Source organism: Clupea harengus, unplaced genomic scaffold, assembly GCF_900700415.2.
Source record: "Clupea harengus unplaced genomic scaffold, Ch_v2.0.2, whole genome shotgun sequence".
NCBI classification, from domain to species: domain Eukaryota; kingdom Metazoa; phylum Chordata; class Actinopteri; order Clupeiformes; family Clupeidae; genus Clupea; species Clupea harengus.
In genome coordinates this window covers 2,163-18,679 of record NW_024880469.1, presented here as the reverse complement: position 1 = coordinate 18,679, position 16,517 = coordinate 2,163, and the positions used below count along the sequence as shown (strand labels likewise).

The window sequence follows — 16,517 nt, the reverse complement described above, 5'->3', positions numbered from 1 at the left end:
AAGAGGTCCGAGAACTGATGCCTGGGGACTCCTAAATGAGACCAGAACCAATTAAGGACTGCTCTGGAAAGTCCTACCCAATTTTCCAGCCTGTCCAGCAATATTCTATGATCTATAGTGTCAAATGGAGCACTGAGATCTAGTACAACCAGAACCGAAGTTTTACCCAAATCAGTATTCAGCTTTATATTATTTAATCCCCTTATAAGAGCCATTTCCGTATTGCGGTGAGGTTGGAAGCCTGACTTGAAATTTGTCAAAAAGATCACTTAAGTGCAAATAATTGGAAAAAGCTTTTTCTCAATGATATTGGCTATAAAACTAAGCTTTGAGACCGGTCTATAGTTGCTTAACACAGGGTCATCCAGAGTTCCCTTTTGTAAGAGTGGCTTAATGGCAGCTGTTTTTAGTGACTTTAGGAAAGTGCCTGATAGCCGTGAGCCATTAACTATTTGCTGCAAATCGTTTTTTTTAAAGTTATAAATCGTTTTTTTTAAAGTTATAAATCGTTTTTAAAAAGTCAGACGCCAGTGTATTGGCAGTGTATGTTCATGATTTAAGATGACAACTGGTTTTCGGTAGTTTTTCGGTCAGTTGTATTAAACTGATACATGGTAGTCAAACTATTTCTAGGTACTTATGGAGATGGCATAGTTTCATAGTTTGACTTTGTGGTGTTAATGGTATGTCTGCTAGTTTTAGATTTTTTTATCATTACATTTCTCTTTGAAAAGGAGTTGTGTTTTGGGGCATAGCTATCGCCTCCATACACTGAGCTCTGCTATTCTCATTGATGTACCTTTTCATAACAGAAACAGAGGTTTTTTGAACATTAAGAGACGTTAGTACGTCAAAAAGCCACAGAAATGATCTAAAGTATGGGCATGTAGACTCTCACATTTTGCAAGAGACCAAACAGGTCAAGTAGTGCAATAAATTCTTTGGCATTATTGTACATGTTGTTATCTATGTGGATGTTGAAATCCTCTGCTATGATTTAAAAATCAATGAGAGAGAGAGAGATGAGAAACTGATCTCTCAGGGCTCCTCAGTCTACGGCTCCACTAGTTCAGAAATGTGCCACTCCATTTGTTGAACACAGAAACTACCCAACATGTCCTCCATCGTAGAAAGTAAGCTCATTTAAAAATTGTAAACTCCAATAGATACTCAAAATCATCTAAGACTAGACACAAATGCAGGATCCTCACCTAACAGGACAAGTGCTTTAAACATGTAGGCCTTACTGTAAAAACAGGGCTCCGTCATAATGTGCTGCAATAATGTAGGCCTACGGCTTATTAAAATCCAGCATATTCTTTCAGTGCTTTTGACTACATTCTGTATTTATAGACAATTGTTTAGTTTACTACAAAAATGACAAACAATACAACTGAGAACTGTGCTGTTGTCTGCGTCGATCACCTCGTCTGCTGGCCCTATATTGTTGACTAGCATGCTTAACGAAGACTGGGTGATATTTGATAGTCCCAATGTCGCGTGCATTTCATTATAAAACAAGTGTCTTGCAGCACAGCATGCGAAGGAGTTAATGACAAGTCGTTTTTTCATTAAAGTCAGTATTTAGTCAAATTGACACAATAATAACAAATATTATTCTAAATAAGAATAAAATAAGAATTATATTAATAATAATAACAATAGGCATAGATCGAATTAAAAATATGCGTAGGCTATTGGTTCATAAGGCTATGTAGATAATATTTATACTTTTGTTACCTTAGACTTGACAATACCTCAAAGGAGAGTAAAATATCACTTAACCCAAGGAAGAAGCAGAATAACCCTTACAATAGCCGACTTACCGTGTTTGAGTTTCAGCAACCTAATATGAATGTCATTTCATTTAATGTCCCTTCGTGTCTCGGGAGCAGGTCCGCTGGTCGCCGTCTCTCCTGTCTACACTGGAACATGAACGTTCGCGGAACGGTCTTTCCTGGCTTCAGCGTGTATTTGACAGTTCGTCTTTGGTACCAAGCATTTCCTCCATAAAATAACAGCTTGCCTATTTGTTTAACCAAACGAAAAAAGCGTCAGTGGGCGTGAATGTCGAGCAAAGACGTGCGATGTCTCTTGGCAGGAAAGTCTGAAATGATTAACTTTGTGCCAGTGGCAACCAGGCAGGCAACAAGTTACTAAGCTAGCCCTACCACAGCCTAATTATTATTGACAAGCACATTACCTTACTAGACTTGACAGAAGTCCAATTGTCATAGGCTGTTCTGAGAACGACAGTCCAGAGATGTTATGATACGTCGATAAGACTAATCTCAACTTTCTCTCCTAAGCATCACTCTCCCCCGATTTCCCTGGCCAGAAAATAAAACAAATAATCCAAATAAATAGCCTATGTTTACAGCGTGCATGTTTGCCTGTGGCTGGTAACATTACCCATGTCACTTGTGACGGAGCTTTAAATTATTCAAGCTATGCAGCTACAGCCATCTAGATAAGCAACTTATTTTTGTTAATTTGAGAAACCCTTGGATCATTATGTTCTATATGTGAATTAAAATGTGTGGGAGCCAAAGATGGAATAGGGGTGGAACGTTCCAGCCTCCTAAAATCTGACTGTCTGTGATGTCAAATCAGTAGCGGCAGTCCCATACGCTGATCCAGGAAGTGCGAAACTTTAGGGTAGCTGATGGTAGGGAGGGGGAGACTGTTTCGGAGTAAACTCAAACAAGGTCGAAGTTCTAACTAAATAACTTAGTGGAGCTAAAACAACGTTTAACAGTTATCAAGTTGTCCTCTTTCCGCGGAAATGCTGTAATGGACTCCGTTGACGCAGGTAATAGTTGATCAATGATAAGTTTGTAGTTTACTGGCAGGTGAGACGACTTAACATAGCAAATGCTAGCAAGATAAGTTAGCAAAACAACGGACTTAACTAGCGTACATATCTGCTCTGTTAAAAATGTATTGTATCAACATCTAAGATCGAAGTCATTGTCAGTTATCCAGTGATAAGTTATACGTTAGCTTTGGTGTTGTTGACAGTTAGGCTCAAGTCTCAATTTAGCTAGTGACCAATCAGACGCAGTCAAATGTATAGAAATAATAATATAAATTGTGTGGCTGGTTGTTTACCTAACATGCTTTGGTTCGACTGCAGTCAAGCAATAATTCAAATGTCTACCAGATTGATCAACCAGAGTGTTTTCTCTGTTATTTTTGCGAATAGACATGGACAGTGCTTGATTTTGTTTACAACTCCTCAGTGTATGTTGTGACGGTACATCTACTTTGTAAAGCCTAAAACTGTTATTGTATTCCCGTATGACGACACAGATTCCTTTACAATGCATGACAACACATTCAGCAGCAGCAGAATAGGGCTCTTACAATACTCTCCTTTCACGATTGTGCAAATGAACTAGAACTACAAGACATTTTCTCCTAACCACCTCCTAGTTCATTGTGAAACAAATTGAGTCAGCATTAGAACATGTCCTCTGAGTCAACATTATCAGTCAAAAGCTGCTAGATGTCTTAGACCTCATTCCGCTAAGCTAGTTCATTGACACTTTTTTTAAACCTTCTCTCCCCACCACTAGTGTTCCTGCCCGATCGGCGAGGTCCAGCTTGCAACCCTTTGCTGGACCAGCTGCCCAGCTACCAGTCCCTGCTCTACCGCCGGAAGCCTTCCCATGAGGGCAGCACCAAGCGGAGGAGTAGCAGCCAGCGAGGGGGGCGATTCGGGTCCCTGAGCAACAAATGGACGAGCGCGAGAGCGGAGAACAAGCAGAAGAGCGCCACCCTCCAGAGGCCTGTGAGAGAGCAGCCCAAGACCATGGAGGAGAAGCGCAGAGACCGGTTAGTGTCCAACTTTTCAGTCTCATAGAGTTAAAGGTGTAGTCTGTGATTCTAATCCAATACACCTTTTGTCAAATTCAGCACATTGTGATTTGTGTTGGTCCACAGTCCGTGCTCTGTAAATGGGAAACAGGCTCGGACCGAGCCGTAAACAATTCCAAAATCAGCATGTTGCTTCAGGAGCGAGGAAGGGAGGGGTGTAATGTGGTTGCCTTTCTCCAGAATCGCAGACTGCCTTCTTTGAAACCTTTGGTTGCCTTTGATCTGTGTGCATTATGGAAACTTAAAGTGGCTAGGAACTGCGTAGCCTGTCACAGGAAGGGCCCTGTGACCGAGATTCAGAATGACTAACCACGGATCGTTCTCAAGTCTTCTCTGGATGCTGTACAAAAGCAACCATGTGTGGTTGATGTCTTCGTTTAGAAACACAGAAGTGCGTGCAGTGTGTGTGTGTAGCAACATAGTTGTGCCAGCGTTACGGGCTACATGCACTGTCCGTCTGAGTCATCACATTTAGTGGGGGAGTTAGTGACTTAACGCAGTGACCCCTTTACCACCGTAAAGACAGAGGAACAATGCTCTTAGGCGCTGTGTTGCAAGTTGTTCTGAACTTAAGCATAAAGTTACACCCCCCACGAGTTGTGTACGTGTGAAATAAGGAAATAATACCTGCATTTGAATGCTGTCGATCTGAGAGCACCGATACATTTTCCTACACCCACCCACACACACCCAGCCCCTGCCATGGTCTTTGTGAAGTGAACTAAAGCTTAGCTGTGCGTGTGTTGTTTTGGTGGCTTGTGCACGCATGATCGATCATGCATGTGTGGGTTGGGTATTTGGGCGCTTTCGCAAATGTCAGGTGCATTGATGTCTTGTTTGTTTGGCTGTGTTTTGTGTTTGTGTGCGTGTGTGTCTGTGACTGCTTGCTCTTTTTATTTGTATTTGTCTGTGTGTGTGTATGTATGTCTGACTGCTCTGTTTGTGTGTGTGTGTGTGTGTGTGTGTGTGTGTGTGTGTGTGTGTTAAACTGCCTGGTGTGTGTGTCTCTTAACTGCTGTGTTGACGTGTGTGTGTGTGTGTGTGTTTCTGTGACTGCTTGCTCTTTTTATTTGTATTTGTGTGTGTGTATGTATGTCTGACTGCTGTGTGTCTGTGTCTGTGTCTGTGTCTGTCTGTGTGTGTGTGGTACACTGCCTAATGTGTGCGTCTCTTAACTGCTGTGTTGATGTGTGTGTGTGTGGTAGGGAACAGCGGAGGGAGCAGGACCGGCGTCTGGGCGGCTGGAGCCAGTGGCAGCGGAGCATGCGGCGCTCCCTGAGGCGGATGAGGGACGACGGGCTGGACTTGCTCCGGGGTCTGGAGCTGTGGAGGGGCGACATCCACGTGATCGAGGGTGAGCCCGCCACGCCCGCTACTCTCTTTAATCTGGCGCTCGGTTCAGCAGGGGCGTGTTTCAGCACGACCGGCCATAGAAGGGGCGAAAGTTTCGGGTGGACAGCATTCTGGGTAGACTCTGAGTGGACGGCATTGGGGATTCTTACATTAACATTTGGGACATTTCATTTTCTTTGAAAGTGTCTTTTCTAGAACTATAATTTCTAGAACTATCATGTCTGTTCACGTGATCGAGGGTGAAAGCTTAATTTATGGTTGGCCTTTTACGCAGACACAAGCAAGACACGCAAGAGCCCCTTGATGCAACTGCGTGGCCAAGCAGTCGCAGAAGCATATATCGGCCTTAAGCCCGCCACGCCCCGCCACTCTTTAATCTGGCGCTCAGTTCAGCAGAGGCGTGTTTCAGCATGACCGGCCATAGAAGGGGCGGAAATTTTGGGTGGACAGCATTTGGGATTCTTACATTAACATTTGGGACATTTCAGTGACTGACTAAACTGAAAGAGTATTAGTACATTGAGTCTTCTCACACAGTTCAAGGAAACCATAACACTTGCCCTGAAAGCTGTGAAAATCCACCCCTGTAGGGTTGACAGTGGCAGGAGAAGTTTGTGGTTAAGCTTGGTTTGTTTTTTCTGAAATGAATACCAAAGAACAGTTGAAAGTTTTTTTTTCCTTTTCTTTGAAAGTGTCTTCTAGAACTATCATGTCTGTCTGGGACCTGGTGTTTTTTTACATGCAAATGTCTCTCTCTCGCTCTCTCTCTCTCTCTCTCTCTCTCTCTCTCTCTCTCTCTCTCTCTCTCTCTCTGTCTCTCTCTCTCTCTTCCCACCACCCTTCTCCTCCTCATCCCCCTCCCCCCGCATTCATCTCCTCAGATTAACCAGAGGAGAGGCAGTGCCCCTCTTTCTCTTTCTCTCTCTCTCTCTGTTTGTCTCTCTCTCTCTCTCTCTCTCTCAATGTGCGCTAAGCAAAATGAATGCCATGCGAGCACAGAAGCCGAGAGTGCAAGTCAAACCCTTATCAGCTAACCTCAGTTATCTGCACCCTTGCCAGGGATGTTCGGTACGGGCATCCTGTCCTACTTCTCCTTCCTGCGCTTCCTGGTGCTGCTCAACTTCATCATGTTCCTCCTCATGTTCGGGTTCGTCATGCTGCCCATCATCATGGCGCCCAGTGCCTCAGGAAACGTCACCTCATACATCAGTAACAGTACGTTTACTAGGCTGTTTGTTTGTTTGTTTGTTTGTTTGTCTATTTTTGAATGGGTTAAAACAGATTGGGGCATGGAAGTCATTTTGGCTGTGTTAAGAATGACAGATAAGATGGATAAGATGTGACACTCAATAGTATGGCGATTTTATGCTTGAAATATCTTCAAATAACTTCAAATATGTGACAAAGTGTGAGGAAAGTTTTGTAGAAAACATGTTCAATGTTGGCGTAATGGTTTGGTTTTGCTCTCTGTTTTCCCTCGATCACAATGACAATTGAGCGCAAACACGTTAGAATTTGGTCAAGATGGGATTTTGTTGCCCGCTTGTCGTTCGTCGGTTCTTGAAAACTGTGTGTGCTGTCGTGCGGGTGTGTTTGCAGGCAGTCAGTGCAGTGATTATCCCAGCAGCTCCCGCCAGGGCCTGGTGGTTTTCCACCAGTACATCGCAGACCTGCTCTCAGGAACGGTGAGCATCACACCCTTCACAGACCACACACACACACACACACACACACACACACCACACCACATCAACACAGCACTGAACAACACAACAACATGGTCTCCTCGAAATGTTAGGGCAGAAACTGTTGTTTTACCATTACAGAATGCTGTAAAGTTACAGTGAACTTCGTCTATGACTTTAGGACTTGTGTGTGTGATTATAAGTGTCTGATAGCACTGGGTGTCTGGATGTGTACCATTTGTCAACAGGCGGCACACATAGAACGCGTCATGTAAAACATTTACGGTGGATATATGCTGCATAAATACACAGCACCTCTGCTCCTGTGTGTTGTGGACTGAATAAAACAAAGGGAAACTCGTGTTGTTCATCTCCTTGGTGATGCAGGGCTTCCTGGAACAGACCTACCTGTTCTACGGCTACTACCGAGTGGGCGGTGTCCATTTCCCGAGGTTCTCGTACAACCTCCCCCTGGCGTACCTGCTGGTCACCGCAGCCTACCTCCTCCTCAGCCTCGTCTGGATCGTGAAAAGGTACTGAGCAAACAGCAGGGGGCCTCTCAGCTATTGGAAATGTGAGATGGGGGGGTGTTTGGTGGATTCATTTTACAGTACGGTTTGGCACACAGGCTGAGAGGGACTGTGGCACGCCATATACCAACTCTGCTCTGCTGTGGTACATAGGAAATACGACATGCTGCAGTTAAAAACATTAGCCACAGGTTATGTGGGGTTTGTGATGCAAATTGAAGGCCAGTGGGACAGTGTACATTGATAAACATTTCCAAAAAAAATGTAAATGCACCGGAATTCGCTAGGTTAGCTAAGAAACTGTCAAATTTGAATAAGTTATACTTTGTTGTTATATGGCAGTGGTGATAGCTGATAGCTGGTTTCTGGTCTAGTGTTTTTAAGGTCTGCTTGTAGAGGGTCTCTATTGATTTCAGAGTTGTTGTACTTGCTTGTGACCAGCTTGTGTAACAGTACGAGATGTGAGAAAAGATCATGGCATGCATAAAAAGTTGGGCTGCCTCTGTAGTTAAGTACGGCCTTACATGTCTAAAATTAGCAAAGTTAAATGTAATGGTATTGGCCACCTTTTTGACATGTTTTTTTGATCCCCAGGTATTTAAAATCAGATACAGCTGGGAGCTTTTCTCCTTCAATAAAGACATCAGGGTGCTGTGCATTTGTGTTGCTATGGATGCACTGTGGTACTATATGCTATGCTGTGGAGGGTTAACTATAGGTTTGATGATAAGGTGGTGAATGGTGCACAGGCAGGCTAGCAAGAGGTACTAATTCGCCATCTTGGAAAACACATTTGTTGGAAGTTCAGTGTTGTCCACCTAATGTGTCAACGGGCGAATCTCATGTCTTTAATTCTTCCTAGTTACCTTTCCTTTCTTTTTTCCTTGTGCCTTGGCTTCTCTCGCCAAGGAAGTGAGAATGAGATGCAAGGATAGAGGAATTGAAGCCAGACACATTACACAAGCGAGACATCAGTTACTGACGACTTGTTGCACAACTGTATTTCTAGGAAGAAAGGTTGTGACGGAGCAAGTGATACAAAATGTATTGATTATGATCAGTTTCTTTTTTTTTAAATCATTTTATTTATTTATTATTGATTTTTTTAATCACTGAATATGTCAATTGTTTTGTCCTTGTTCTCTCACTGGTGCAAGAACCTATACCTGTTATGTGGCAGACTTCGATAAATATCCAGGTCACAGAGGAAGGATAAAGGATAGAGGATCGAGGAGAGAGGAGACGATACGATGACGTGCCAGTTGGTGTTTTGACATTCACCCAGTAACCCTACTGACCCACCCATCACTCTGTTCCCTCCAGATCGGAGCGAGTTCTCTCCGGTGTCCTCTTTACCGTCGGTACCTGATCGCGTTTCCAGAAACTGTATAGGGCCTCTCCCTCTTGATGCGCCATTGGCCGACTGCCCCAGTTAGCTTGCAGTGTTACCATCCATCCAATCATCTGAGCGCTACTGCTAGCTTTCCAGATATCGTTCTTTTCCAACCATCGGGGCTTTGAGGACCTCATTTCCTTCCTGGATATAGAAAACGAAACATTCTTTCTTTTTTTTGTCTCGCTGGACAATGTGATGTCGTCAGAGGACTGCAAATAACATGTGTAGCAACAGCTCCTGTAATCCCAGTGCATTTAGAAGATTAGGAAATCTCCCTGTGTCAATATACATACCCATGCCAAGGCTGTTGCTATACATTCATGAGGCGGAAAAAAAAAAAAGAAGTGACGTATTTGGACAAATGTAGTTGTGAAATTGTCAGACGCAACTTCTCGACACATTATGCAACACGTGACGTTGAGTGTGATTCTACCACAGACCAAGATCAGTTGGTTACTCAGTTGGGTAGTCAGAACACTGAGGCTCAGACACGAGGTCACCTCATTGACCTTTTAGTAGTGGACTGCGGTGAGAACTGGCTTGCTTTTTTAAAATCCGTTTTTTTTAAACAATCTATGGTATTCCCCTTTTAAGAAGAGTGGCTAAGATCATGTGAAAAAAGTCACAGGATGTATGACTACTGCACAAATACATGCTAGGACCAACACATTTTTACATGTCTATAGAGATAAACATAAACAGTTATATATGTATATGTTTTACACAGAACATAAACATTAAGGTTCTTTTGTCTCTTCAGATCAGCTGCAGGCTTCAAGCAGAATCTCATCCAGGATGAGGATCGCTTCCAGAGCTTCTGCAACAAGATCTTTTCTGGCTGGGATTTCTGCATCACCAATGAGAACGCCTCCAGACTGAAGAGGAGCAGTTTGCTGTACGAGCTCAAGGTTAGGAGCTCTTCCATTTCACACATTATACGCTATATTACTGTATTCGAATTACCAACAAATGGCACATTAATGGACCAAATAAAAAGACACCTGTTGCCCATCATACAGGATTTCCGAAACTAAATTCACAGGCAGTTGCTGTGTTTGTTCATCTTGTTCCTCCTGGCCCAGCATACCTTACCATGCATGATCCAGCTGACCATTCACAAGGCAGACTTGCTTAATGTTTCACTTAAAAATGAATATGCCTGTGTTCGTTTTTTTATGTATGTAAAATTATATATATCTATTTTTTTCCCCCAGTTTCATTGCCAGGCATGATAAAAGATCATCACAATACAACTAAGTAGGCTATAAAATGTGAATTAACCAGACTTTTATAAGGGAAACGAGTATTCCAAATCTGAAGATCACTACTAGAGGCCCTAAAATCAAAAAATCTCGTTGGGGGGCCTAACTGAAAATGTGGTCAGGGGGCCCAGAATTCTTAGCAGTGCCCCTGTCAAATTAAAATGATGTGAAGTTTGAACATTTACATCACAAGCTATAATCTAGTGAAGCGCTAGCTTTGCATTAGCATTGAACATTCTTTACCAGGTGGCGCTAATCCACTGCGACTTACCCTTCCTGCCCTTCCAGACGGACCTGGAGGAGGAGCGCATCAAGCAGAAGATCGCCGACCGCACCCGCAAGGACAAGTGCCGCATCTTCGCGCTGCGCGTGGTCCTGAACGTGTTTGTGATTGCCGTGCTGGCGGGCTGCTTCTACTGCATCTACCGGGCTACCATCTTTTCCCAGGAGGCCCAGGTACACGCCGGCTGATGCTGGATTTCACCTTGTTCTGAGTTGTGTGTGTGTGTGTGTGTGTGTGGAGATTTGTTGGGATGGTCTCTTTTCTCATTATCTAGTATAGCGTGGTGGCAAGACTAGCTTCACAGATATGTGAAGTGTATATATATACAGTATATATACAGATACTGCCATCATCATGATGTGCACTGGTTTGTTCAGTCACGTCAGAATGACGTGCGTAGATTAGTGTATGTGTCCCGCCATCGGTTCACCAGATCTTCTTTATCCTGTATCATTATACAGTGTAGCGTTACCATCAGTGTTCTCATCAAGATCAATCAGTAGGAATCATTTTACACTATTCTCTACTGCAGCAGGGTTTTGACTAGCTATGTATTATTTATGTGTGTTTGTGTGTTTCGTCCTCCAGATGAAATCACCGACTAACTTCATCATGGATCTGATCTTCGAGTACCTGCCCTCCATCGTCATCACCATGGCCAACTTCCTGACGCCACAGGTGTTCAGCCTCATCGTCCAGTTTGAGGACTACTCCCCAGCCTTCGAGATCCGCTTCACACTCATGAGGTGCGCGGGAAAGACGTGACTAATAGTGATCGGGATTGCACAAGTAATCGTTGTGGAATACCTGTAGTGCAGGAACAAACTGCCGCTAAAAACCTTGCGTGTGTGGAGGCGTGACAAACAATGTCCGCCATTTTCTACTCTGCATTATTTGATGGAAACACTTGGGCTGTTACCGAATGAGCGATATGATGACTTGACCACTAACGACAATTTCTTGATGCCACTAAGACGGCTGTAAGAAGTACACATTTGTTTGGTAAAAACACACTCAAACATGTCACGAACGTGTACATAGTGTGTACGTAACATCATCACACTAGTGCCTGTGTATATACGTATAGAAAGCCTGTTTGTCTTACCTGTGCCTCAGGTGTGTGTTCATGCGACTGGCCAGTATCGGGGTTCTGCTCTTCTCCCTCTGGTCTCAGATCACTTCCTGCGAGGGAAGCTGTCCCTGCGGCTACAACCACAAGCTCTACCCTGTGAGTCCGGCTCTTGAGTTTACACTAAGAGTGTCAATTTGAGCTTTGAGTTTACACTAAGAGTGTTTTCAGTGAGGTGCTATGATGAGATGCTGATGTGTCATGCACAAGCAAATTATGATGTATTTTTACAAATGATAAAGTACGTATTTACAGATATGCATTCATTTGTACAAATCCTGGTACGTTTATTCAGATGAAAACTTACAAGTTACAAGTAAGGAGTTGTATTTGTGGATAGAAAAACACATTTGTAAATCTTTGAATATTTGGGGATCATTTGTGGATTCGTGCCTGCTTCTTTCAGTTGATCTTTCACTCTTTCAGTCGTAAACATTCATGTAGATGTGTTTGACTTGACTCTTTAATTCCGATTCGCAGTGTTGGGAAACACGTGTTGGACAGGAAATGTACAAGCTCATGATCTTTGATTTTATCATCATTGGGGCGGTCACTGTCTTTGTGGAATTTCCTAGAAAGTAAGTCAGCATGGGTTTGTATCTTTCACTAATTAATTTAATTTATTTAAACAGAGTTAGCTAGTGAATCTCAACTGTTTTACACACAGCACGTGTTAGACACCAAAGTGACCTCCAGTGGAGTGAGGGTAGAAATGTAACTGTTTTTAAAGTAACAGAGCCCTGACCATTAGCGTAACACTGCTAGTACATCCTGTGCCAGCAAAGATATAAGAACAAATAGCTTTTGGCAAGGCTGAAAAAAAACTGCATGAAACAGACTGTCTTGACTCCTTTTAATCTCATACTACACTTCTGGGAAAGGGCTTAGAGCAATACTGTGAGAAAAGGATTGTGAAAAACTGTGTGGGAGAAAGATGAAGTGTCATCTTAGTGATTTTGTCCTTGGCTGGCCTCAGGATCATCTATAACTACTGTCCCTGCGGCCTGGCCAAGTGGTGGGGGCAGCAAGAGTTCGCCATCCCTCAGAACGTGCTGGAGATCGTCTACGGCCAGACCATCTGCTGGATCGGCACCTTCTACTGCCCCCTGCTGCCCGCCATCAGCACCATCAAGTTCTTCATCGTCTTCTACATCAAAAAGGTTAGCCCAGCCACACTAGTTATTATGGAGAACACAAAACCCACATTGCATGAAAATAGTACAATACAAATGTGTATGTGTTAAACTTTGTTTAATATGCTAATTTCCATAGACTGAGATACTGTTAAAGACTCACCGTTCACTTATGCAGAATGAAAAAGTTGATTTGTGAAATCGGGTTTTCCTGTGTATAGGATTCATTATGTCGTATTGTTCATTGATTGAATCATGCTCTTTTAAACTTGATTACAATTTGCAGCATTTGTACCATCCCATGGATGATAACAGCTCTGCTAACTGGGAGCCTATGATTGTTGTGTTGTGTAACTAGCTGTTTGTTTGATGATAGATCAAATTTGGTGTGTGTGTGTGTGTGCACGTGTGTGTGTGTGTGTGTGTGTGTGTGTGTGTGTGTCATTTCGCAGGTGAGCCTGGTCAACAACTGTCGCCCCGCCACACGGCCATTCCGAGCCTCGAGCTCCAACTTCTTCTTCCTGGTGGTGCTGCTGATTGGCTTGGCCCTGGCCTGTGTTCCAGTGCTGGTCAGCATTGCGCAGTAAGTGCACACAGTCACTGTCCTGTGGGGGGTGGGGGGGGGCTGGGAGCCGTACTGGGGAATGTCCAACAAAATGAACGGGAAAAAAAGTTAATCTCTCCGCCAACTAATATGGTAATCATGTGAAGATGTTTAACTATGTGGTCGTTAAGAGTAATGGGTGAGTGGCTCCAAACTTCATCTTATCCAGATCTGCTGTAACTCATACAGTAGGAACCAACGAAACTGTGGAGTTGAACTACTTGGTGGTTTACGAGCAATTACTGGAAACCCCACACTAGAGCTGGAAGTGGTTAGATCCAGAAATGCTTATTTGGTCAATAGCATGCACCAAAAAGATTCACGCATAATCAAATACCACATTTATTCATCTAACTAACTTCATTCAAGTAAATTCTGCAAAATCATTCTCTAGAGGTGTGTTAAGACAAGAGTACCATAAATAGTCAAGAACCTGAGTTTTATCTCTGGAGTCAAAGTGCAGGTGCAGAGAAACAACACTGGAGCAATCCAGAGAAACAGGCGCACAGAGGTCAGAGGTCACGCACGTAAACTGTCCCTACATGTGTGATTTAAAGCAAAACATTCTTACATCCCCATAAACAAGGTGACAAAAAATATAATAATAATCACACTGCGAAGATACACGGGAAATGTAGACATTGTTTTAGTCATACTGTGAGCAACTAACACAAAAAGGGGTTCGCAATATGTTAATGTCATGCAAGGATATTAAGCTTAAGAGGAGGAATTTAAGTTTGTAAGTCACGTCCTATTCCCTTCACATCCCTTTCAGGATTCCCAGTTCCCAAGCGTGCGGCCCCTTTATCTACTACAAGACGTCCTGGAACGTGGTACCGGAGGCGGTGAAGGCACTTCCTGTGGGCCTGAGGACCTTCCTCTACGCGCTCGCCTCCGAGCCCTTCGCTGTGTCTCTCTTCGTCATCACATGGTAAGCTCCAATTCTTTCATTTTTTTACCCGTTCCACATACTCACTGTTAGATTCCTTAATAACAGTTGACGTTGACTATACAGTCTGACGATCAAAACATTTTCATTGAGGCGGGTACTTTTGATGACTAGAAGTACGTTTTGAGTAGGTTTCACTACCAGATAGGTGGTGTTCCCCATATTTAAACATCTTCATTCTGGAAAGGGCTTGAATTTGAGATGAACCCACGGCTTGAAATGTTGAAAGTGAAATTGAACTGAGGCTCTGGAAATTGGTTGAGTGTCCTGCTGTGTGTGACTTGAACAAAGGCGCAGTGACTGACAATATCTCCGTCTAGTTGTAAGACCTGTTTTTATTTTTTGATTAATTTTTTCTTTTACACGACTTACATGAATTCTGAGCTTAAGTTCTGAGCTTTTGCAAAAACACTTTTCTGAACGTTTTCTGGAAGTGTTCTTGAAAGAACATGAAAGTTCCTCAGACTGAGGTTCCTCTGTCTGTGGTCTCTCTTTGCTCTTGTGTGTAGACTAAATGTAGAAAAAAAATTGTGTTTGATTTCTCTAGCTGTGCTCAAATGTTTCAGCATTATTCCTTCTGGTTCTCTTGCAGCCTGGCCATGTTCTATGTCATTGCACTAGCCGGAGCGCACAAGCAGGTCATCAATCAGCTCAGGGAGCAACTAGCCATGGTGAGTCTATTGTGCTGGTTCAGTCTGTAAGGAATGCCTTTATTTAATCGCTTCAGTGACTTTGTAGACTTTGCAGACTGAAGGAGGCTGGGCTCTCCTCATAACCAGTGGGCTAGTGCAAAGGTTTGCATGAGCTTCCTGTCACAGCTGTAACAGTTACCATAAGAAAAGGGAATAAAAAAAGTAATTCTAGAAATGGGAAGAGTGTTTTACTATGTTGAATGGTTGGTTGCCTTGTTTTTGCATAACAGTACCAGATACACCTGTCAGTGCTGTGAATCCAAATTAGACAAACAAACAAACTAGACATTTCTGTGTCTTTGAACAGTTTTCTGCCCGTTTCTTTGACGTTGGTTGTATTACCGATCAATGCGTCTATCCGTGACTTGTTTTCATTAACCATTCATTGTTTTGTGCTTGTTCAGGAGGGACGGGACAAGCGCTTCCTGATCCAGAAGCTTAGCTACGCACAGAAGAGGGCATCGGCTGGACATTCTTCATCCTCAGCCAGGAGCAATCGCTTCCAGAGCACGCAGAGTCGAGAAAACTCCGGAGTGTTTCTGGTCCAACCAGCACCCGACTCGGCGACTCAGGTCTAAGCGAAGGTCCGTGTCAGACGGTCAACAAGAGCCCGATGAATAAAACCTTCTCTTAACAAACTAAAAAGGAAAACAACAAAAAAAAGGCGAAAAAAGAACAACTCTTATAAAACTTTTTCCAGGGTATTATTTCTTATTTTACATTGTTTTTGTATTGTTTGTTGAGGGGTTTAGACGTTAAGGTTTGGTGAGCATTAACCCTTTCTAGTTACCGCTGTGACTCTAAACTGTGCATCATCTCTGAGTTGATCACGCTCTGATACTTGCCACAGCCAGAGTAAAAACATTGGGATCTTAGGAAACCTGTTTCATATATCGATAGATACTCAACTGTCCGATACTTGTTGGTTTGGGGTGTTTCTTTTTTTTTTCCTTCTAAGAAGGACATCTGGAAATGGTTACTGTTGAAAGGAGACACCACTCAAAGGAAAGTTGTTAACTCTTTCCTATAACAAAAGATGTGATGAAATGACCACTACAGTTTTATGCCGTTCATTTTTTCCATATGTTGTCATTTGTATAACTGGTAACTTTGGTACCCATGATTAGGACTAAATGTCCTTTTAACTGTCTATGTGCCCTCCTTAAAATATGGAGGGTGTATTTCTCTGAGCCTGGATTTCAAATGCTGCTCGCAGTATTATTTTATTGTTTCTCTTTCAGTGTTGGGACTAACAATGTTGAAACATTTTTTTATTGTGCTAATGATATTTATGACTCTTGATGTTCAAGTTTGGATGTTACATGTGAAAATAAGCGTTTTAGTAAGAAATAAAAATTGAAAATATCAAAATCTTCAGCCTTCACTCTGATTTATCAAATATATTAACGGCTATTCAATATAAAAAAAACTGCACTTTACCTTGGTTTGCACGACAAACGTCGGTAATTTTAAAGCAAACAGCTTCAAAGTGAAGTCAATATGAGTTTTATGTTAACTAATGAACTGCAAAGGAATGAATTAAAAACCAGCAAATGACCGTGAATGGCATGCTACCGAACTTGTTCATTCGTTTTGATGGCGTGAAACAAGTCTCAATAAGT

General features: G+C 42.8%; 1 protein-coding gene across 1 annotated transcript; it reads left to right on the top strand.

Annotated features, from left to right (window-relative positions):
- Nucleotides 1-2,599: 2,599 nt before the first annotated feature.
- Nucleotides 2,600-16,266, top strand: LOC122132218 (transmembrane channel-like protein 7). The gene is made up of 16 exons (XM_042707045.1): nucleotides 2,600-2,812; nucleotides 3,579-3,837; nucleotides 5,085-5,233; nucleotides 6,292-6,447; nucleotides 6,832-6,917; nucleotides 7,305-7,450; nucleotides 9,604-9,751; nucleotides 10,394-10,561; nucleotides 10,977-11,134; nucleotides 11,505-11,616; nucleotides 11,998-12,095; nucleotides 12,494-12,677; nucleotides 13,103-13,233; nucleotides 14,030-14,185; nucleotides 14,796-14,874; nucleotides 15,300-16,266. The coding sequence occupies exons 1-16, from the start codon at nucleotides 2,794-2,796 to the stop codon at nucleotides 15,471-15,473; spliced, it is 2,223 nt and encodes a 740-aa protein (XP_042562979.1). The 5' UTR covers nucleotides 2,600-2,793; the 3' UTR covers nucleotides 15,474-16,266.
- The last annotated feature ends 251 nt before the right edge of the window (nucleotides 16,267-16,517 follow it).

Excerpts from the sequence above, each read along its gene's own strand:
- LOC122132218 (XM_042707045.1), top strand. Across the intron at positions 5,234-6,291 it reads CGACATCCACGTGATCGAGG|GGATGTTCGGTACGGGCATC; the intron begins GTGAGCCCGCCA and ends CACCCTTGCCAG. Across the intron at positions 10,562-10,976 it reads TCTTTTCCCAGGAGGCCCAG|ATGAAATCACCGACTAACTT; the intron begins GTACACGCCGGC and ends TTCGTCCTCCAG.